Source organism: Chiloscyllium plagiosum, chromosome 3 (genome assembly GCF_004010195.1).
Source record: "Chiloscyllium plagiosum isolate BGI_BamShark_2017 chromosome 3, ASM401019v2, whole genome shotgun sequence".
NCBI lineage: Eukaryota > Metazoa > Chordata > Chondrichthyes > Orectolobiformes > Hemiscylliidae > Chiloscyllium > Chiloscyllium plagiosum.
The window spans coordinates 65,779,885-65,804,759 of NC_057712.1; the positions used below are offsets into that span (position 1 = coordinate 65,779,885).

The following is a 24,875-nucleotide window of genomic DNA, read 5'->3' on the forward strand; positions in this document are numbered from 1 at the left end:
GCCTGACCAAATACCTTTTTAAAATTTATTTCAATATCCTATTTTTCAATGTAAATTTTTGGCTAAGGTTGTTTGCACCCTCCTTGTATCCCAAACAATACAATTTTGACTGATTTGCATCTTGCAAATTACTTCAGCAAAGATGTCTTTACTGACAAGTTCATATAAGCATTCCGATTATGGCAGTTCTTCATCCCAGGAGTAGAAGATCTCGAAAATCAGTTGCAACGTGAAGACCTTTTGATCCAGAAGCTGGACTTTCAAACCTAGCATTTTAATTTTATATGTTGGCTTCTGTTTATACCTGGTTTGTCTCATGAACGTCCCATAGGATGCCTTGATGAGAATGGAATTAATGTCATACAGCAAATCCATGAAGTCTTTGCGAGACACAGGTCTGCCATCTGGTGAGTTGTCATATTTCCAATCATGCTAAAGAAAAAATATTTGAGAGATTATTTATAGAAAAGAATTGGGTAATTTCACCTCCTCCCCTGAGCCCAATAGTAGCTAACTAATTGAATGAATGATCAATTATGAATGGGAAAACTCGCATTGCTCGCTCTGGGCTTTGTTTGTCACTGGTTCCTTGGTCACATGGGTGATTCTCCTGGTGGTGGAGCAGTAATTAAGTTATGTACACTTGGTGCTTTTGCTGCATCTTGCACTTAGACATGCGAAAAAATAACCCAGGAGATTAGAATCTCCTCAGTTGAGAACTGACTCCGAGCTGGCTGGCTACAGCCAATTGTACTGTGCACTAGTAAATGAAGGGTGACTTGGTGACAGGACACTGGCCGCTCTGCAGTTATTTCAAACCCAGTGGGGCTGGGGAGTGCTTGGAGGAAAAGGGCTCAAAAAAAGAAAATAAAAGAGAAAAAAAAATGAATGCAAAATCTCTGACTTGAGTTTCCACATCAAAATGTAACTATACACCCAGTGATGATCGGTGTTTCTTGAGACCCCAATAGGGGTAAGCGTGCAAAATTGTAATTTTATTCTCCATGGATCGTGCCAGGAACGTATCGCTGGAAAAATTTATCTGATAATTTTTGACTAAGTTATTGTATTGCACAGGTGTGAAGGGTAACTATACAGCCCAATGAAACATTTCACAAAGAAAATACAATTTGTTCAATTCCAAATTTAACAAGAATTGTCAAGATTGAATTGATTTTGCACATGAATCATGGGTTACTGTACTGAGGGAATGCTGCATTATCGAAAATGTCAACTTTCAGATGACATTAACCTTGAAAATGCAATATTCTACTTGTGACATGAATTGTTTCTGATAAGAGTACAATATCAGAAGACAGGAATCAGGTATGTGCATCAACAATTGATTTTACGAGCAGTATGGTGGCACGATGACTCAGTGGTTAGCACTGCTGCCTCACAGTACCAGGGACATGGGTTCGATTCCATCCTCAAGCGACCATCTGTGTGGAGTTTGCACATTCTCCCTATGTCTGCGTGGGTTTCCTCCGTGTGCTCCAGTTTTCTCCCACAATCCAAAAATGTGCAGGTTAGGCAGATTGGCCATGCTAAATAGCCCATAATGTCCAGGGATGTGTAGGCAATATAGATTAGCCATGGAAAATGCAAAATTGCAAAATAGGGTAGCGGGTAGGTCTGGGTGGTATACTCTTTCGAGGATCGTTGTGGACACAATGAGCCAAATGGCCTACTTCCTCAATGTAAGGATTCTATAAAATTCTACAATAATGACCAGAAAACCAGGAATGCAAGAAAGATGGATGCTAATCATCCTGCCTCTTTCAGCAATCTGCATCACTACCATCAAGACAGAATGGAAGGCTTGAAATGTCAGAACTCTTAAACCAGGACTCTGGTAGTTAGGGTGTACATCAATGCTCCCAAGCCATCAATTGAGGCAGAATGTGAAATTCTGATCAACATTCATTAGGATACTAATGGCATAACAAAATGAATTAACTGGTCATTTGTTTCATGAATGTGTAACATTTGTTTACAGTGTTTTCCCACAAAACTGCTACGACTGCATTCAAAATAATTGTGTAAAGTGCTTTGAGGTCATTAAATCTTACAAAGCACTGTATAAATGAAAGCATTAATGAAGATAAGTTTAGCAATTCAACTGTTCCAAATTCTAATGCAAGAATAACCTTTTTTTTAATTCTGTTCTCAAAGCTAATTATGACATAGATGCTTTACTTAAATGAATTAATTCGAAGTGAGGTTTTGAGCTATCTGTCTAGACTTTAATGTTCATTATTAGGGTGCAACTGGACAACAGAACATCTGCATGGGGCAATGTGTCAGATTAACACGCAGCCAGCAATGGTAAAGGCCTAATTTTTGAAGGATTGGCAAATTCTGTCAGATTGCCACTCAGTTCTTATTTTTTCCATGAGATCTGTGCTCCATATTTCTAGCTGGGAATTTAGGTCCTGGCTCCTTCAGAATTGAGCAGCATACCTGAAATCAACAGTTCCTTCATCATAGCTGCTTCATCAATGATCTTCCTTCCATTATAAGGACTAGTAGTCAAACCTGACTACTCAGGTTGACTTTGGAGCAAGCAGTTTGTAAAAAACTGAACAGTTTGCTTCAACTCAGAAACTTCACCTACAATCCTCTACCAATCTAAGTAACCTGATGCTTTTAATATCCAGGCCAAAAGATAGGGATAGATAATTGTTGTATCAGTAAAAAATGATAAATAAGGTGTTGCAAATGTATATAAATACCTCAGTGAGCTCCACTTCGTGCCTGGTTAACTGACCGATTTGAGGAGCAGATACATGTCGTACAATGGTCAACTCTCCTGTGGGCCCACCTCTCATAATAATCTGTGGTTCATAGGTGGATTGACCCACTTCCTCTCGAGCTTCAAAATAAATGGCGTATCTCAACTTGCCACCATATGCTTTGAGCTGTCAAACAAAATGAGGCAAAATGACAGGTCAGTTGAATACATTGCGTTGAGTTCTTGAGTACTAAACACAGTTTGCAAAACACTTACAGATAACAGAAAGCAAGATAGTCATCTCTGGAAGGGCCAGCAGTTAGTGCTTCCAGAATTCCATTTCATTTGCAACATCTTTATGAACACTTGTGGGTGAATTCAGTACAAGCCCTTTTGTCAAGTGCTATATATGGTGGATGTCTTCGGGCTACCAGGAATTGCATCCATTTCTGCTAGGCCTTGGTGGAACGTCCACTTGCAAAGCTGTAATAAACTCCATTACAGTCTCTTAGTATGGCTTCCGATCTTAACTGGATTAAGATAATCAATTTTAGAGAATAGTGTTACCTTGGGGCTTTGCAGAAGTCTTTTCTACTTTAGTCCAAATCAGCTGGATGCACAACTACTCTACACCCTCACAGCAGCATTAATGTAAACATCACTGAAGAAGGGTTTTGTTGATCATCCCTAATTTCACTTGAGAAGACAATGCTTAAGTCTAATCTGAAATCCCTCTGGTGTAGGTACACACAGTGCTATTAGGAAGGGAGTTGCACATTTTTGTCCCAGTGACAATAAAGGAATGGCGATGTAGTACCAAGTGACTATTGAGTGTAACTTAGAAAGGAACTTGCAAGTGGTGTTGTTCCCTCATGTACATAGTGAAAAGGCTTTGAGTGCATGGGGGCGAACCACTCACTGTTGAACATCTGATCTACTGTGCAAGCTTTAGCTCCATTCCTAGCACAGTTGCTTCAGAGGCAGAAATTGAGAATTCAAGTCCCAATTGCAAGTTCAAAAACCAAACTTGAGGCTGAAACTCCAGTGTAGTATTGAGAGGATTACTATGACTCACAATCCTTTTATTTAAAAAAAATCCTGTCAACCCAGTACTAAATGATTGATTCCTTATCCTAAGGCTGTGTCCCTGTTTTCAAGATTCCTCAGCAGGGTAAGTAACCTCTCAGCATCTTAAGCCTTTTCAGAATCTTGGATGTTTCCGTCAGATCACACCTCACTCTTTTAAACTCTAGAGAATATGGACTTTATTTATTCAGTCATACATCACAGACAACTCTCTCAACCCAGGGAACAGTCAAGTGAACCTTCACCCTATTGCTGGGAGAATCTAAACAAGGGTAACATATTGTTCATCTTGTAATCTGACAATTTACTGTTGGTACTACAAATAGTTCCAATCAATCTATTCAAGGATGTTACGACACACCTCTAGAGGAGGTGGGGTTTGAACCCACACCTTCTGGCTCAGAGCTAGGAACAATGAGGTTCCCTCACTGAGATACAGTCTGACAACTGAGGCGTATTAAGATAACTTGGTAAGTGATAGTGTTTCCTGATTAGTGATTAAAAATTACAACAAATATTGTTTGCTCAACAATTTTGTCACCTTCTGGCTAATCATGGTAAGAAAAAAATTGTTTGGCTGTCAGCTGAATGTGAAGAAGACATTTTAAACTTCACACTTGGCTAATACTTTCCAAATCACGACTCAGAGCAAACATGAAGTTCATTCACAATTTTCATATTGAGAGATGTAATGGAGTAATTCATTAGAAATCTCCATCATCATTTTGAATACCCTTTTGAAGATAATCTTATTCTGTAGTTGCATCAGTTCTGAACCTGCTCGACAAAGCTACAGTACTGAATCTTGTTTCAAAAATTAAGTTGCAATCTTAAAAAATGTTAGCACGTCAGAACATTTCTTTAAACACATAATGCTTGAATTTCATTAAAATCACATAACAAAACACAGGGCTTTAAATGCCAGTAACCAAAGTTATTTAATGGTGCTATCTGAGCAAAATATAAAGCAATTGCCATCTAAACACTCCAGTAGAGATTGCGATAACAGCACATTTCCCAGTTGTACCAATCTAATTGCAGGTTACAGGCTTGCTTTAAATATTTTTTCTGAGTTTCTTACCCACAGGCTAGAAGTATTTTGTGTGGGAAGTCTGCCTCACAGTGCTGAAACCTAGGACAGTAGATTACTGGGGAAGTGAGATAATAGGAGGTGGGGTTCCCAGTTGTGGGGATGGGTCCGATTGTGGTATGGGGAGCAAGCGGTTGGTATAGATGATGGTATTGGAAGGAAGGCAGTGAGGTAACCGGAGTGATAGGGTTGGGGAAGGTTTACTGAGTTGCTTGTTGGGCCTGGAATAAATGAACATGATCCTCCCGGCTATAAAGACATTCAACCTTTCTTATTCAAGCTACCAAGTTTCCTGAAATCTGGGAAACCCAACCATATATGGATGAGAAAAATCAGAATAACTGTTAAAACAAAGGCACAAAGCATCATTATAATCAAATGACTATTGTATATGATAATTAAATCCTCTAAATGAATTCACAACCCACATCTTGGCCAGTCTTCATTAAAAGCAGAAGCGATCAGGTTCAACGTGGATTGATTTCTGTTCCAGAGTTTTGCATCTTAGCCTCTGACATAACCCCAATCCAGCAGATTTTAGCAATTAAAATGAAACCCTAATTACAAGATTGGATCAGTCTGTTCCTTTATGAGGTCAGGTAGTGTACTGAACTTCTTATTAGAGATGTTTATCATTACCAAAAGTTAAAAATCACACAACACCAGGTTACAGTCAAACAGATTTATTTTGAAGCACCAGTTTTCGGAGCGCTGCTCCTTCATCAGGGGCTTGTGGCACCAGGTGATGAAGGAGCAGCGCTCCGAAAGCTAGTGCTTCAAAATAAACTTGTTGGACTGTAACCTGGTGTTGTGTAACTTTTAACCGTGTACACCCCAGCCCAACACCAGCACCTCCAAATCACCATAACCAGAAATGTAACTCTTCCAACCATGTACATATCATGGAGACTATCATAACTTCATTCATTGTACTTGACATTTCCACATTTGAGATAGTTGATTGAATTCTTCAGTCAGTTTGGTAAGTAATTTTAAGTAACATTATCATTTTAATATGAAGTTGAGAAGTTAATTACCTTTTCACCTTCAAACTGCTCTGGAAGTCTCCAGTAAAAAGGCTCATACAGAAGGTGTTTAATTACTACATCTACATTAGCTACTATCTCTGGATGCTGATGAAAGACACCATCGGTTGTTTCACGGTCATTGAATTTATTTACTATTTTCAGTACAGTCTGGTCAGGATTCAGCATCAGCTTCAAGAGAAAAAAAAAGATAGTTGTTAGATGTGCTGAGAATGTAAAATTCCAGTTAAGTCCTGACTATGAAAACATGCCTTGTAACAAGTTGAAAGCGAACAGCAAAACATGTGCTAGCAACATTAACTGAACAATGTTAGGTCAGTGATTCATGGCAACATATTACTCAGACAAAATAAATCTGGATCCAGATGTGGCTGTAAATCATGGTGAGCTTTTTTTCTATTCAATGAAAACTGAAAGATAGTTCAATAATTCAAAGCACAAGTAACTTTTCAGGTCAAGGCTGGCATAATTATTAAGCAAACTAGGTGTCACCTAAGAAAAAGAATATCAGAGTGGGAGTCAGCACGGTAAATATATGAACAAACTATTCATGAAATTCTAAGTAAATACAGCCTTCAGCAATGGGAATGAAAGTCTAGATCTGCTGATTTACATCCAAATATACCGACATATGTTTTCATATAATTACATTAGTCTTTCCTAAATTTTACATTATATTTCTCATTTTGTTTATGTGACAATTACATAAATTTGTCTATCCACATGACTATAAAAAACTGTGAACCAGTAAATAATATCAAAGCATGTAACTTAATCTGGCCCACTCTATTAAAATGATTATTGGTTGTGTAATATGTGTATGAAATGATTCATCACAGGAAGACAAAGTATTGCATCATGTGACCATGTTACAGATTACAGCGTCCATTTCTTCCACTACAACTTCTGCAAAAAATGTAGAATAATGGTAATGTACAAACAATATCATTATATTCTTCTTTCTCATGTAAAATAAATGTTCAATTACAGAAGTGGAATTTCTATTAAAAGTGATGCACAATATTTATTTTCCATAGTTAGTTGAGAATTGGAGAAGGTTTGTCTTGGCCTGAGAGTATCTGAATGCTCTTGCTCTGGCCCCGATTACATTGGAATATTGATAGATTGACCTGACATTTCCTACTCGTGATTCCTGATATAGTCAATTTGAACATAAGAACATCAGAAGTGGTAGGAATAAACCTCCAGACTGCTCTGCCATTTATGTGATCATGGCTGATCTTCTCCCTCAATTATACCTTTTAACCAAGTCACTTTATTTCTCAAATCCCTGAAAGAGCAACAAATTATCTATCTTATCCTTGAACATATTCAATAGTGCAGCCTTGTTATAAATGTGTAAACTGAATAATTATCATTTGAATAATTATAATTTTGAAATGGAAATAAAATTTCAGTTTTGTGAAGGCATTTTTTAAGAGGTCAGAAAGTAATTTAAAGCAGTGAACTAAAAACATCATTACCAAGAAAGTCAAGTGTAAACTTGACAGGGATTGAATATCTGAAAGGAATATTGCTATGATAGAAGTTGAAAAATTGTTTTGCTATTTTTAACATATTTTTAAATAGTATTACATGTAGATAAAGCTTTGTTTGTTTTCTAGTGTTACAAACGTGTGCTTTTGTTGAAATACATTGGCAGCCCTTGTGTGAATTTGTTCACAATTGCAAAAATTAAAAGTTAAAGTTATGATCTATCCAGCCAGGGTTTACTCTGGGGTCTGACTTGTCCAGTACTACCTTCAGCTGAAATTATAGCACCATCCACAGACTCAATATCATCCAAATTAGACGGTGAACAATTTCAAAATATTTCACTGTATAGAAGTGAAATTGGACGACTGCATTAGATTACTTACAGTGTGGAAACAGGCCCTTTGGCCCAACAAGTCCACACCGACCCGCCGAAGCGCAACCCACCCATACCCCTACTTATGCCCCTTTTAACCTAACTCTATGGGCAATTTAGCATGGCCAATTCACCTGACCCGCACATCTTTGGACTGTGGGAGGAAACCGGAGCACCCGGAGGAAACCCACGCAGACACGGGGAGAATGTGCAAACTCCACACAGTCAGTCACCTGAGTCGGGAATTGAACCCGGGTCTCTGTGAGGCAGCAGTGCTAACCACTGTGCCACCGTGCCGCCTGTCATCTGCTCTTTTACATCTTTGATTACCAGTTTAAAAAGCCATAAGGAAATGTTATATCACAGAACAAAAGAAGTGTTAAAGTCTTTTACTAAACCTATTTTCAAAATTTTGTACCCTAAACAGGGATACACAAAGTTTTATAGTATGTACATCAAATCATAAAGTACAATTATAAGATGAATATCAATTACGTTGCAGAGTAAAGTTAAAACCAACTTAATCATTATCTGCAAATATACTTCAATTCAAATTAAATATTTTACTTCATGTTTCAATTGTTCACTTACAATTATAAAAGCAATGTCTGGGATTCTTTTGACTTCTAATAGATAAATACAAAATAAGCAGTAATACACAGGAGATAGGTCAAGTTACAATACCCTTTTGGAGATACAAAATTTTCAAAAGTATTTCATCAAATGTGAAACAGCTAGTAATTCACTTACTCTCTTGCGGATCAGTCCTTTTGCCTCAGTACATTGTGTAGTCACACCTGAGCAGTAACAGCTACTGCATCCATGAGGATTGTTTAAAGAGAGTGTAAAAGCACCAGTCTTGCACCTATCACAACTGATGCCCTCCACGTTTACCTGCCCAACAAATAAAACAGATTTCTTAAAATATCAGCAGTAGCATTCTGTAGCATTTGATACTAAAATGCATTTAAAAAAATAGTCTTGTTTATGACTGCATATGATATAAGGCTCAGAACAAAGCCAATCAGTCCACCAACTCTGTAGCAGAATTTATGCTCCATTTGAGCCTCCTCCTGATTTTCCTTACCTTAATCTAACATGATAACCCTCTACTATCTTCACTCTCACATGTACTTCTAGTCTCTCCAGAAACACATAAATACTATTTGCTTCAAGTACTTCCTGTGGTAGTAAGTTTTAAATTCTCTTTCAATAAAAAAGGTTCTTCTGAAGCCTATGTTGGACTTTATGCTATTTATCTCAAATTGGTGGCCTATTGTTATGCTCTTTCACACAAGACAAAACACTCTTGCCTTAATTCTTCATCTCACTTCGAAAGTTGTTAGAGGGTGGGGAGTGGGTAGAGGGTAGAGATATGGGAATTGTTACCAGCCCTTGGAAGATTTCAAAGGCAGTTATAGGCCCTGTCAGGCTCAGAGCATGACAGCAGTGCGAAAGGTCCACTTTGTGCTCTGAGACTTGGGCCTAGCTGCAAGAAAAGCCACAAACCAAACACTTCAGGCCTCCCCTGTGCACACACATTCCACATGCCCTATCTATGCTGATCCATGTCATCAACCTCAGCTCCATGACCCCTCCACTTGTGTCCCTCCAGCCATGGTCATTCATAGGTCTTATCCCAATTTATTGTCAAACAATTGAATGCCTGTTAACCACAAGCCTCTGCCCTAATATTCTCCATATTATCAACCAGTGAACCCCATGTGAAGACATCAGGACCCATGCTGAGATTTAATAAGGCAAAGTTCAAATTCATTCCATTAAAGGATTCATCATTTTCTAAAATTTTCTAAAATTAAAATGATTGATTAAAAACATCACCACACCCAATTTGTTACAACTATTTAATCTCTTATAAAAACAAACATTTAAGGTTATAACCCTATTTCAAAGACTTTCGAAGGACCTGGCGCTGTCAATCAGACTATGAATTGACAAGTACCCCATTGGATGACTAGAAGACATAGGAGTCATTTGACCCATTAAGCCTGTTCCACTATTCAATGAGATCATGGCTAATTTGATAATCCTCAATTTCATTCTCCTGCCCTTTCCCTATAAATCTTGATTCCTTTATTGGTTAAAATGAATCTTTCTCAGCCTTGAATATACTTAACAAACTAATCTCTAGTCCTCTGCGTTAAAGATTCCACAGATTCATAACCCTCTGAGAGAAGAAATGCCTCCTCAATTTTGTCTTAAATGGATAATCCCTTACTCTCAGATTGTGTCTTCTGGTGTTAGATTCTCCCACAAGGAGGGAACATATCAAGTCCGCGAAGAACCTTGTATGTTTCTATAAGGTCACCTCTCATTCTTCTAAACTCCACTGAGTACAGACTCAAACTACTCAACCTCTTCTTGTAAGGCAATCCCTCCAAATGCAGAATCAAATAAGTAAACCCTCTGTGGACTACCGGTGTATATTCCAAGTGTGAATGCAGTAGTGTCTTTTATAATTTAGTGAGACATCCCGATTTTTATGTCCATTCCCTTTGAAATAAAGGCCAATATTCCATTTGCTTTCTCTATTGCCTTCTGAAATTGCATGCCAGTCTTTTGTGAGTCTCCAAATCCCTCTATACTGCAGGTTTCCACAGTCCTTTGTTTTTAATCATTCATGGGATGACGGTGGCATGAGGTGGGCCAGCATGTATTGCCCATCCCGCATTGACCAGAGGGCAGCTGAGAGTCAACCCAATTGATATGGGTTTGGAGTCACATGTAGGCCAATCCAGCTAATGATGGCAGATTTCCTTTCCTAAAGTCTTTCTCTATTTGAATAATATTCAGCTCCTCAATTCTTTTTACCAATGTGCAAAACCTCCCATTTTAAACATTATATTCCAGCTGAAGTTTTTGCCCACTCACTTAACCCAGCTATATCCCTCTGCACACTCTTTGTGTCTTCTTCCTCACTTGCCTTCCCACCTATTTATATATCACTCACAAACATGATGATAGTGCACATGCCTCACCCAACTCATTAATAGATAATTAATGTATATCTATGTACATAGTAAATAATTATGCACCCAGTACTGATTGCCATTGTACTTCACTAGTTATAGTTTGCTGTCTTACAATGTCCCACCCCTTACCACAACAAATGAACATACCTTATTTAGTAGTTTATCATGTGGCATCTGATCAAATGTCTTCTGGAAATCCAAACATACTACTCCACTTCTTCCTCTTTATCTATCCTGCTTGTTAACTCCTCTAAGAGTTCTAATAAGTTTAACAGGGATGAATAAATACTCACTGGATATTCCATGATACCATCCATTAATAAATACGAACTTACCTTACAGTTACATTGTCCACTGTATTCCGCACATGAACAAATTCCAGCTTCATCACATGTTTGCCTCTCTGTCCCTGCCAGATCACACTCACAGTGCCGGCACAGTGGATAGTTCCAGTAACCTACTCTGCATCGGTCACATTTCTCCCCTGTGAACTCTGGACGGCAGAAGCAGCAGCCTGTTGCATCATCACACTGAAGGTTTAAAGATCCCACAACTGTACAGTTACAGGGCTGAAAACAACAGAAGACAATAAAGGAAAAATGTCTTTTAAAAAATTTGGGAAAATGGTTATCTTATTTAAATCTACAATGTTATGAAATATGAGTGAAGTGATGCGACTGAACTGGAATGACTATCTAAATAGGATTTTATATGTCACCATCATTGCACATTAGTGAGATCAGGTTTACACTCAGGTGAGTGAACATTAACAGTCTTTATTAAACATAAATACATAAGTGAAAGTCAACCTCGCCCCAGAGGACCATAAACTGCACTCCCATTAGAGAGCACAGAGTGGTGGTAAGTTTATTCAGAGGATCACCATGTCTCGCAAGGGGCAAGCCTTCACAGCATCCTCAGCTGATCCAGGAATTGGATGTGTGCTGTGTCACTCTGCAGCTATCCAGCCAATCCAGTTAACCAAATCCCAAAGGGATAATGAGAGGGACATATATGGAATGTTACAGGCACAGGCCCCTTCTACATGATATAATGTTATTATGACAATGCTCCTCACAAAGATGGTCAGTAGCTATTATTAGAGTATAGGTACAATTAATCCTTCCCTCCACAACTCCCATCTTAGAAGATCCTTTTCTTCCTCATGCTGTCATGAGAGAATAAAAGAGAGATCAGTTTTGGAAATCTGGTCGGCATGGACAAGTTGGACTGAAGGGTCTGTTTCCATACTGTATGACTCTGAGGATCAGAGGATGAGTTTTGAAGGGTCAATGTTACCCTTTTCCAAACAACTGAACTCAAAAACAACACTAACATGAAACCTGGGTGCAAATTGTATGTTAATCTTCTTAGCCGATGAAGGCGGGTATTGGAGCAAGCACAATCAATGGATTGGGATGGAAACACTATAAAAATTTGAAAGTGATATGCATCAAACCAAATCTTCTGCCATAATGGGGTCTGGTAACCTAAAGATGTAGGTAAAGGGAGAGTTTACCACTTCTCTCATCTCTTATAGCCCTAAGTGATGCTTTGCTACTTTCAGAACACAATAACATAACAAAGAAAATTGGAGTAGGCTGTAATAGCCCCCAGGTCTACTCTGAAGTTCAATATCAAAATCAGATAATGCTGGAGAAACACAGCAGGTCTGGCAGTATCTGTGGAGAAAGAAGCAGAGTTAATGTTTTGAATCCGGTATGACTTTTCTTCAAAACAGAGGAAGGATCTGAAAAACTCCACAGATGCTGGTATTCTGTCACCAAGCCACCCCTTATTTACACATGGGGAGTCCTTGATGCTGACCTGGCTTCCTCAGAGCCAGCCTTGAGAGTGAACACGATGTCTGACTCTTCTGGGTTTTTTTTCTTCATGCCCTGTTTATATTTATTTTACCTCCACACTACAGTCAAACAGCAGTCGTGCTTATTTTCCCCGGCATCCATGATGTATGTGCGTAGGTGTCAGACACAGAGAATGAACAATGAGCGCATAAACCTTTATTCATATTCCATCACCAAGAAGAAAGGAAAACGCCTGAGCGGCCAGTGACAAGCAGTGCCCTTCTCATCAAAGGGCAATGCTGAGTGACTCTTCTGTTTTTATCTGTCAGCCAGGGCTCCCTGATTAGACTAGATTAATAGCCCCAATAGGGAAATCATATTCTATGAGGTCCACCTGCTGACCTCATTATAATCACTACAAACTCATAGTGACTAGAAATGTTAACTCTGTTTCTTTTTGCATAGATGCTGCCAGACCTACTGACTTTCTCCAGCATTTTTGATGCTTGTTTCAGATTTCCAACAGAGGTATATTTTGCTTTTATTTGAGCATGAACTTCAATATCATGGCACCTCAATTCCACTTTCCCACTCATCCTCATTTTCCAAAGTTCCTATGGATTACAAAAATTTATAAATCTCTTCTTTAAAGGGACATTTTAATTGTGAAATCCAGTTTTGTCAATATACAATTTGAAATTTGGCTCTTATCTGTCTATTAATGAACCTCTCCAGGAGTTTAATGAACATTTAACTGTTATCAAATGAGTTGTTGACTCCATGTCCCTGGTTGTGAAAACACCAGTGTGCCCCAGAGAAATCAGGACACTGATATATCATCCAGGGGCATTATTTTTATAATATCCATGCCCAAACTCCTGTGCACCACATCCACACCTCCCCACCTCAACAAGAGATTGAAAAATCAAGCTTCAGGTGAGAGAATGAGTAAAAGACATGGGACAGAATGAGTTTGACTGACACAGAGAAAATAAAGCATGTACTTTTAAAAATTTATTTTGCATACAGATAACATCGTAGGGCAGTATATATCAGTGCTAGTAATTAAATCAATGACATAGTATAGGATTGAAGTCACACTTAGGGCAGATCAACTATAATTAGTGGACTGAATAAAAGCAAAATAGTGCAGATGCTAAAGATTTGAAATGAAAACAGAATGTGCTGGAGAAACTCAGCAGGTCTGGCAGCATCTGTGAGAAGTAATTATTTTCTCGTGTGCAATGACTCTTCTGGGCTGGTAAGTTTCCTTTCATAGTTAGTATTTTGTAGTCATTTTCCTATACCAGCCAGGCTTCATAAGTTCTCCAATTTAACATAATGGTGCTATAGCCTCTGAATTATTATTATGGTGTCATAAACATTAGATTACAAGTTGGTGAAAAATATGAAAGGGAGAGAGGGAATGAATGCAATCACCAAGATAACATGCAGCAGTGACATTCCTGCCTCTGAGAAAGAGTAATGTGTAGTTTATTTCATCTACATGGGACAAGCAAGTATTTGACCCAGTTGGTTTGAAACTTCGTTCACTCGCCACAGAAGGATTCAATGTAAACTTATGCTAATGTTTCCCTCCTCTCCACCAAATAAATCTAGCAAGAAACTGTGAAATACTTTATTTTCAGACAATCAAACTACAAGCCCAGTCCATGCCCTACCCTTTCATATTTCACTGTAATTATATACTTCCCTCTTGCCTGCAGGGGAGGAACAACTCAAGAAGCTTGACACCATCCAGGATAAAGCAACCCACTTGACTGGCACCACATCCGCAAGTATCCACTTCCTCTACCACCAACACTCAGTACCAGCAATGTGTACCACAGAAATTCACCAGAGCTCCTTAGACTGCACTTTCCAAGACCATAACCACTTCCACCAAAAGAACAAAGGCAGCCAATACATGGGAACTCCACAACTTGCAAGTTCCCCTCTAAGCCACTGACCATCCTGATTTGGAAATATATCATCGTTTCTATATTGTCGTTGGATGAAATCCTAGAATTCTCTCCCTAACAGCATTGCGGATCTACCTACAGCAGATGGACTGTTGCAGTTCAAGAAGGCAGCCTCACCAGTATCTTCTGAAGGCCAACTAGATAGGAACAAGCAATAAATGCTGATCAGCCTGTGACATCCCACGAGTGATGAAACGAATATTCACAGCATCCATTTTTAGGAGGTCAGTATGTCTCTTCTCATTCACAACAGCCAACTATTCACATTATAGGCCTTACAGGAAATGCAATTCTCTCCTGCTTAATAACGCCCCACCTTGGACCCTGCTCAGTATTTGTAATTTGCATTATTTGAGGCTGGCTCAGGTTTCTGACTCCAAACAAGCCCATGGCAATCTCATGCCTGGATTACAGAAACATATGCAGAGTTACAGCTAGTGCCTGCTAAAAAGCTCAAGGCTTTAGTCTAGGGAAATTAGGGGGCTGGCCCCTCAAGAATTTCAATTTTGACACTTTATTGGATATTTTAGAATCTACAATGAACAAGAAGATTGCATTTTATATTTCATCTAAAAACACAAGTGTCATTTCTTCAATTTTATTGAAAACAGATTTTTCTTTGACAGCTAGGAATTAATAATAATACTTCTTAGTAACTCCTTCCTCCCAAGAGTAAAAGAAAAAAGAAGTTTTCATTAATTTTCAGCTTTTTAAAAATGCCGGCAATGAATAAGATATTCGAAGTCCATAGTGAAGGCTGTAGGAAACAAATTCAAAATTATCATCTCTGTCCTGTGTTTCCAGTTAAATTTGGCATTTATTCCCATCCTCAAAGCACGTAACGTCGTATTTTCCCCTCCCAGTACAACTGATTCTCATCTTTAACCAATGGTATTTGAACACCCTGTGTGCTGTCGTTTTTATTCACTCACAGGATTTGGACATCTCTGGCTAGGCCACCATTTGTTGTCCATCCCTAACTGTCCACAGGGCAGTTAAAAGTCAATACATTGCTGTGGGCCTGGAGTCACACATAGGCCAGACCAGATAAGGATGGCAGATTTTCTTCTCTAAAGGTCATTAATAAATCCAGATTTTTTTCTGACAATCAACAATGATTTCATGTTCAACATTAAACCTTAACTCCAGATTCTTTTGTGAATTCAAATTCTACCATGTGCCATGGTAGGATTTGAACCCAAGTCCCAAGGAAATTAGCAAGTTTCTGGATTAATAGTCTAGCGATAACATCACTGGGCCATCGCCTCCTTATTGCTCCTCGTCAGTTCACACATGCCTTCTCTGCATAACTCCTCATATCTTTATGAGCTCACAATTGCATTTCCCATCCTACTATCCCACTGCAATTTAGTTGGTGTGCTCCCCATTGCTCTCCCCACCAACTAAAGCATTAACTTTCGGATGGCATGGTGACACAATGGTTAGCACTGTTGCCTCACAGCACCAAGAGCCTGGGTTTAATTCCACCTTCCATGTGAATTTTGCACATTCTCCCCATGTCTGCATGGGTTTCCCTTGGGGTGGTCTGATTTCCTCCACGCTCAATTACCCATAGTGTTCAGAAATGTGCAAGGTAGGTTGGTTAACCATGGGAAATGTGGAGTTACAGGGATAGATAGTGAGGTGGGTCTGGGTAGGATGCTCTTTGGAGGGTCAGTGTAGACTTGATCAGCCAAATGGCCTACTACCACACTGTAGCGATTCTATGAGTCTATGATTCTTTGTAGTATCACTGCCACAAGTCCATGAAATCCTCCTCCTTCCACAAAGAAATAGTGGAGATGTGGACCAAGTATGTGACAGGGAGAACAGTAATCATCATATCATCTCGACTGGAACAGTGATGGAGATGAGCAGGGCAATGTCTCAAATAGAACTTCTAAATTAGAAAAGGACTATCTTCCATGAGATGAGAAGAGATTTAGCCAAGGTAAAATAGAAAGTAAGACTCGTGGCAAAAACCAGAGTGAAGGGTAACCTCAAAGGAGAAAATGTTTTAGGTTCTTTCGAGCAATGGCAAAAGGGAACAAAATCCAGAACACATTGGATGAGGTGAAACAAAAGAAGTCGATGCATGAAGTCTTCAAGCAAGAGCCAAGATAAACAAAATAAGGTCAGTGTAAAAATTAGCAAGAAAAGAGACTTAGACAATAGAATGGCATTTAACATAGAAAAATGAAAAAATCTTCAACTCTCATAAATAAATAACAAGGAGGTTTATGCTTCGAGGTGTAGGGAATGATTTGAATAATTAATGAGTACTTTGGATCAGTGTTTATTAAGAAATAAATGCTGACAGAATAGCACTAGATACAAAAATAGTATAAGTCACGAATGGGGTGACAAACAGGAAAGGCTACGTTTATAAGTTGCAATGCTTAAGTTTATAAGTTGCATAGTTCAGATGGTTTGCACCCCATGTGGCTAAAAGAAGTGGGAGTGATGTAGTAGAGGGTCATGCCATCATCTTCCAACCTTCCCTGGATATAGAGGTGGGGCAGGTCAGAGGATCAGACAGTGGCAAATGTGACCTGCTACTGTAAAGGGTGTAGTGTATTCCTAGTTACTATAGACCAGCAAATTTAACAGCAAGGATAGGCAGTTTTATGGAGGTATTGTGAGTCAATAAATAATTCAGGGCCCCAGGCTAACAGTCTGGGGATATGGGGTCAAATCCCATTATAGCAGATGGTAAAGTTTGAATACAGTTAAAGTCTGAAATTAAACTTTGTCTAAAGGTGACTGTATTATAAGATAATAATAAAATGGTTATCATAAAAACCATTCTGGTTCACTCATGTGTTTTAGGGAAGGAACATCTACCATCCTCATTTGATTAGGCCAACAAGTGACTCCAGATCCTCAATTCAAAAATAGTCTAAGCAAGCCACTCATTGTACCAGACACGGAGTCTGATAAAAGGAACAAAGGATCACAGAGCAATAATTAAAACACCAGAATAACAACAGATACAGCCCTGTCAATTTATTATCAAAAAAAGGAAAATTTGAAAACATATCTTTTTTAAAAACTTTATAGTAACTCTTACAAAAGTAACATTAACGTATGGTAGGTCACCCCTCAACCTCTTATGCTCCAGTGAAAGAAGTCCCAGCCGCTCCCTACAACTCAAATACTCCAGTCCCCTCCAATATTCTCGTAAATCTTTTCTGAACCCTTTCCAATTTAATAAACACCTTTCTACAGCTGGGTAACCGTGTATACATTATTCCAAACTCCACTTTCCCCATAACTCTTGAGTCCCTCATTGATTTAAAATCTGTTTACCTCACAATGAATGTACTTAATGACCTCATCTCTGCAGTAAAGAATTCCACAGATTCACTCCCCTCAGAGAAAAAATTCCTCCTCATCTCTGCCTTAAATGTGTGACCCCTTATTCTGAGGTTATGCCCTCTGGTCCTAGACTGTCCAACAGGAGAAACAACTTTTCAGCAACTAATTCCCCACAAAGTTGTTGATTTTTAACTGCCCTCTGGGCAATTAGTGGTAAGCAATAAATGCTGGATCTTACCAGTGACTTCCACATTCCATGAACAAATAAATTGACAATGTAAACGCAAGATTGAATATTGACGAAAAATGCAATAATTTCCCAATGCACTGACTGGAATTCAACAGCTGAAGTTCGCAAATGAACTTAAGAGTACTAGAAAAATTAATCTCTCCATTACAGGATACCAATATTAGCCTGCTAGGCACCATAAGCCTATTGATATTTTACTTGCAATACATTATATTACAGTAAATTTCTGTTAATCCAACCAAGACCTTATTAAATGGCATAGAAGATTCTACAAGCTGCATAACTTACTCCTGCTTTCTGTTTTATCTTCTGCTTTTTCTTATTATATAGTTCCAACTTTCTATCATACACAAAATTTCATAGTTTACTGCAAAACTAAAATCTTAATGCTAAAAGTCAATAACGGAATATGCATTCAAAAGCCATTCAAGTACCAGAGGAAGATTAGCAAAGACAAATGTCTGTCTTTTGCAGGTAGAAACTGGACAATTTGTGAAGGAAAGGAGAAATAGCAGAGGAGTTACATAAGTACTCTGTGTTGGCTTTCACAAAAGCGACACTAGAAGCCTCCCTGACATAATAAAGATCAATTGACCTAGCCACAGTGAGAAACTGAAGGGAATTAGTATTCATAAGGAAGTAGTGTGGGAGAAATAGAAACAGGATTATAGGGGCAGTATTAGGTAATCCAACCCTTTGCACCTACTCCACCATTCAATTTTATCATGCCTGAATATCCAACTTGATACCCATGCCCATTTTCTCCTCATACTTTTTGATTCCTTTAGCCATAACCTCTCTATACGACACTTCCTTAAAACATTAAACATTTTGGCCTGAATCACTTTCTCTGACAGAGAATTCCATAGGCTCACCATTCCCTGAATGAAGAAATCTCGCCTCAGCTCTGTCCGAAGTGGTCGAACCTATATTCTGAGATTGGGACTCCTGGTTCTGAACTTCCCAGTCACTGGGAACATTCATAATGCATTTACCGTGTCCAGTCCTGTTGGAATTATTTAGGTTTTCATAAGAGTTTCCCCTTTATTCTTTGAAACTCCAGTAAATATAGTCCTAAGTGTTCCAGTCTCTCTTCATTTGTCAGTCCTTTCATAGAGTTATAGTGATGTATAAGACCTTTTGGTCCAACTTGTCCAGATATCCTAAATTAATATAGTCCCAGTTACAAACATTCGGCCCATATCCGTCTAAACCCTTCCTATTCATATACCCATCCAGATGCCTTTTAAATGTTATAATTGTACCAGCCTCCACCACCTGCTCTGGCAGCTCATTCCATACACGTACCACCCTCTGCATGAAAATGTTGCCTCTTAGGTCCCTTTTATATCTTTCCCCTCTCACGTTAGACCAATGCCCCCTAGTTTTGGACTCCCCTACCCTGGGAAAAAGACCTTGTCTATTTACCCTATCCATATCCCTCATGATTTTATAAACCTCCAACGGTCCAGGCAAAACAGCCCCAGCCTATTCACCCTCTACCTATAGTTCAAACCTTCCAACCCTGGCAACATTCTTGTAAATCTTTTCTGAACCCTTCTTAGTTTAATGACATATTTCCTATAGCAGGGAGACCCCCCAGGTGTCAGTCTAGTAAATCTTTGTCACATTCCCTCCATAGCCAGAATACCCTTCCTCAGAAAAGCATACCAAAGCTGCACACAATACTTCAGATGTAGCCTCACCAAGATCCTGTATAATTGCAGCAAGACATCCTACTCCAGTAGTACAATCTTCTCACAATGAAGACCATCATACCTTCTTCATTGCCTGCTGCACCAGTATACTTATGCTCAGCAACTGGTGTACAAGGATATCCAGGGCTGGACGTACTTCATCCTTTCTCAATCTGTCACGTACAGATAATAGTCTGCTTTCTTGTTTTTGCTACTAAAGTAGCATTTATCCAAATTATATTTCATTTGCTGTGCATTTGTCCACAAACTCAACTTGTCTCATTCCAACTGAAACATGTCTCCATCCTCCTCACAACTCACACTCGCAGCTTTGTGCCATCTGCAAACTTGGAGATTCACATTTAGTTCCCTCTTCATTATATTGTGAATAACAGGGGTCTAAGCACTGATGTTAAATTAAATCAATGGGACTGAAAGTTGACAAATCCCTGGGGCCCGATGACCTTCATCTGGAATGTTGAAATACATGCCTAGAAGGTGAAAAGTAATTGTCAATCGGTGAGAGATTGGAAAGTGGTGATGTCCAAAAGGACCTGGATGTCCTTGTTCATAAGATACTGAAAGCTAGCATGCAAGTGCAGCAAGCAATTCGAGGGCTGTTGGAAGCTCAGACTTTACAAATGTTTATGGATTGATAGATTTTTGATTAACGGTGGCTTACAGGGTTAATGGGGTGTCATGTTCGATCAGCAATGATCTTATTGAATGGAGGCCAGGCTCAAGGCAAATGGCCTATTCCTATTGTTACATTTTCATGTTCAATGTCCCTAACAGACAAAGCGAATTCACCAAGGAACAGTTACTTTCAAAACTAAAAAGATCTTGGTGATGGAATTATTGCACAGAGATTCATGTCCACAATCCTCCACAACGTGAGTACCACCTACATGTGTAGCATTGTAGACAACCATCCTGCAGGAACTAGATTCATCCAGGAATTTAATGTATTTGATAGCAACAAATTATTAGTTTAACTGACCAAAGCCTGGGAGTAAACCTATTGCCCATCTTGTCAACCGGGAATGGTGTGTGACAAGCCAAGAGAAAAAAACTTCAATAGTTTAAAATTAAAATCTTCTAATTTTTCTGCTTATGAACAATTTTTTCACAATCTATGTCAACTAAGTAAGCAAAATAAAGGGACGCATATATTAATAAGAACTTTCTGACAGTCAAAAAATGCAGTTATTGAAAAACTTACTTTACATCCACTGACAAAGTTATGACCCCAAAAGTTTGCAGCACATTTGTCACATTTTTCTCCCACAGTATTTGGAGGGCAGATACACTGTCCAGTTTCTGAATCACAATGATTGCCAACATGGGCACATTCACATGCTTTATAGAGAAAATAAAGAAACAAATTAACATTCCTGTTATCATTGACAACTTAGCTGTCAAACGTTTTAAGATACGGCACAACATGTATGAACAAAGACTGTAAGATTTCAAATCTTTGTGGCAATGATTGAAAATAATTGAGAAGGAATTCACGTTTGTGAGGAGGAAGTAACAAAAAGCAATAACATGGAAAGTATTACAGTTTCAGAATTTATTAGTCATAGTTCATGATTTTTTTCCCACTATATCCTTGTATTAATGATGTTACCAAACCAAATATTAGATGCTCATACTCACAGCTTGTATCTGGAACAATAATTACTAATTGAACAAAACCAAACCAAAGGCAGAATAAATCCTTCAACATAGCATTGAAACAGTATGCACTATAACTGACAGCAGATACTGAGAATTTATATGGAAGCAATAGTCTAATCTTGGGGTTGACATGTTAGTTATAAACCATATTATGCTGTTATGCCTTATAATGTCATCTGAAATCTTTCAGTACAGAAGCTTTTCAATTATCCTAATTTTCTACAAAGCACAACAGTGTAATTTTGTGCTTTAATATTAAATGCCTGCTTTTCTCAGTATCTGTAATGCCATAAAGTTACTGATGTTGAAATTATATTGTGGGGTAAGTGAGTTCAAATGCTTAAGACATCCATCTAACAGTCCTCTCCTAGAAAAAATGCATTAACTCACTTAAAATAGAGGAGTTAATGCCTTTGCTAAAATAGTAGAATCATGAATTTGAAAAGACATGCAAGCATTTATGGTCTATTATTCTGCTGCCTAATTTCAAGGCAATTGCTCTTTACTGCTAACCTCTCCCTCGTCTGTGCACTGCCTTAATTTACTTCTTTGCTTGAAAGGCACTTTTAATGAATTGAAATAAGGATAGAAACTATTTGTACACACTAGGCAAAGTAATATAATTTCAGAATGAACTATGTCATGTTCCTCTTATTAATTTAGTTCAGAAATATATGCACTATTACCTGTGAGTAAATTAGTTAAGCAATGTTCACTCAGTGAAAGGGGATTCCACAATTCTTCCCTTAGTAGCCATGATGTGGAGGTGCCAGTGTTGGACTGGGGTGGACAAAGGCAGAAGGTTAGAGTTCAACAGGTTTATTTGAAATCACGAGCTTTTGGGGTACTGCACATTCATCTTCACCTGGCAAAGGGGCCACACTATGAAAGCTTGTGATTGCAAATAAACTTGTTGGACTATAACCTGGTGTCGTGTGACTTCTGACTTCCTTTGCTATTTAGACTGGAACACATTATGACATCACAATGTTATATTATCACCTGGAATATTTGTCAAAATTATCCTGATCTTCTGACACACATTTGGCAAAATTATTAAATATTACTTCGTTTATTTAAACAGAAAGAATCCATTCAGCCCACTGTTTCTGTGCCAAGCTCCAAACTCCATCCTTTTCCCTTCAATTTATTTCCTCTTTCGATTCTTAACCAACTATATTTTATAAACCTGAAATGCTTGTGGGAAAGGTGCTGAAATAAAAGGACTCTGGAAGAACCCTGAATTAATTCTGACCATGACTTGGCTACCTAAGGATTTCAACAGGCCCCAGGGAAAATATGCTGCCTAACACTATTCCTGCTGCTCACAGAACTTCAGATAGGTTGGGGGTTGGTGATGGTGCCTTGGATTTTATGTAAGGTGACACATAAAATCTGTCAGGTTTAAAATCTATAACACTGATTCACCTCCGGAAACCATATCCAAGTCATTAGACTGTTGATATGTACAAACCCAAAAAATGACATTGAAACAACCATTCAAATCAACAATTCTTGTTGGTGTCTGTCCTCCATGAGTCTTAATCCCACCTGCCTGTTCATTATTCACTTTTATCTGTCCAGCCCATTAACATAGTCTCTGCTTCAATAAGTAACTCCAATAATTCACTGATAAAGACAAAGTGAACACTTGTGATGCTTTTTGCTGTATTTAAATCACATTTCATCTCAATAATTTGATTTGATTTATTATTGTCACATGTACCTTAGTACAGTGAAAAGTTTTGTTTTGCATGCAGCACAAATATCAGCAAAGTGTGTAACATCAAATCTACTATAATGTTAATTAATTAATGTATCTCTTAAAAAGAAAATAAATGATTTTACATACGAATACATCCTCCTTCTTGAAAGTGGTAGAAGCCAAGACCACATCGATCACATTTCTGCCCTGCCACTCCAGGCTGACATCTGCACTGGCCTTTATCATCACAGTCAAATGATTTAGATCCAAATGAATTGCAATTACAGGGAATACAGCCCCTTGAAGAATGCAGGTAATAAGTTTCGCTCTATAAAATGTAAGTAAATAGTTGTCAAGGACCCAACATGAATAGAGCCATAATATACAACAATATGATACATAGTTAATTACAGACATAGACCTCTCACTGAAGGAATAAATTATAATTAGGTCTCAAACCTCCGAATTCAAAATGCAATAAATCAGTAAGTCTATATTTTTTAGAATTATGCAATTTGTTTATATCACAAAAGAAATCATAGCACACAAAACTATTGCAGATATTAGTGAATAAATCTGTTTATCATTCGTTGGCCCACTGCTATACCCAAACTGTTAGCCTGTTGATTTTTAATGCCATCATGATAAGCACAAAATACTTTTTAATGGAATTAAAAATTGTTAATATGGTTGAATGTGGCTTGAGATGAGTGTAATAACCAGTATAAACTATTTTTAAATACAAATATAAGTTATCGTCCCAAGTCATTTCTCATGGTGAATCAAAGAATACACAATTTTATAAAGCATAGGAGCATTGCACCATTCATGGAGGAATGTATTATTCTGCTTCTGAAGATGATGACTATGCTCCCAACCAAGTTTAATTATTTTGAACTAAATATTAAATTAAGTCAAAGTTTAATTGCTATTCAGGTCAAACATTCTTTATCATTTCTTAAAGTATGATTTAATCAGAAGTTATATATTTCTGGTTCCTATGCATGGTATCTTTAATTGCTTAGGGACTTTTCCTTGCTTCACAATTATCTGCTTTTTCTGTTTGCTTTATTATATAAAAATATGGCACAGCAGTGCATGACATACAAAAAGACTTGTATTTAAATAACACTTTTCATGACGACTGGATGTCTCAAAGTGCCTTATCGTCACTGTTGCAATTTGGGTAATGTAGCAACTGATTTGTGTTCAACATCTTCCCACAAACAGGAAGATGATACTGACCAGATAATCCAGTGTGTGTGACCGATTGAGGGATAAGTATTGATCAGAACACCAATTTAATTCCCCTCCTCCTGTGTGCTCAAATAATACCACAAGATCTCTTTCAGCCACATGAGCACAGAGAAGGGGCCTCAAATGAACAATGCAACTGAAAAATAGTGCCTTCAAGTGATGTCATGCTGCCTCAGTACAACACAGGAACGTCATCCTTCATTGCTAACCACAAGCCCCAGAGTGGGACTGAAACCCAGAATGTGACCCACTGAACCATACCTGACAATAATATGGTACAAAATGCTATTTTTTTTTACATAAGACAATGGGAATGATACACGTTTTCCTGACAAAAAGGAACAGCTGAAAGGGAACAGTTG

At 38.2% G+C, this 24,875-nt stretch overlaps 1 protein-coding gene across 1 annotated transcript in view; it reads right to left on the reverse strand.

Moving 5' to 3' along the window:
* The window catches only part of lama2 (laminin, alpha 2), a 379,433-nt gene that overhangs the window by 120,910 nt on the left and 233,648 nt on the right, over positions 1-24,875 (reverse strand). The window contains exons 21-27 of the mRNA XM_043675023.1: positions 23,404-23,584; positions 21,094-21,230; positions 11,155-11,388; positions 8,577-8,720; positions 5,948-6,127; positions 2,736-2,921; positions 305-432 (exon numbers count right to left, since the gene is read on the reverse strand). Coding sequence (XP_043530958.1) covers positions 305-432; positions 2,736-2,921; positions 5,948-6,127; positions 8,577-8,720; positions 11,155-11,388; positions 21,094-21,230; positions 23,404-23,584 — 1,190 coding nt within the window. The remainder of the gene's footprint in view (positions 1-304; positions 433-2,735; positions 2,922-5,947; positions 6,128-8,576; positions 8,721-11,154; positions 11,389-21,093; positions 21,231-23,403; positions 23,585-24,875) is intronic.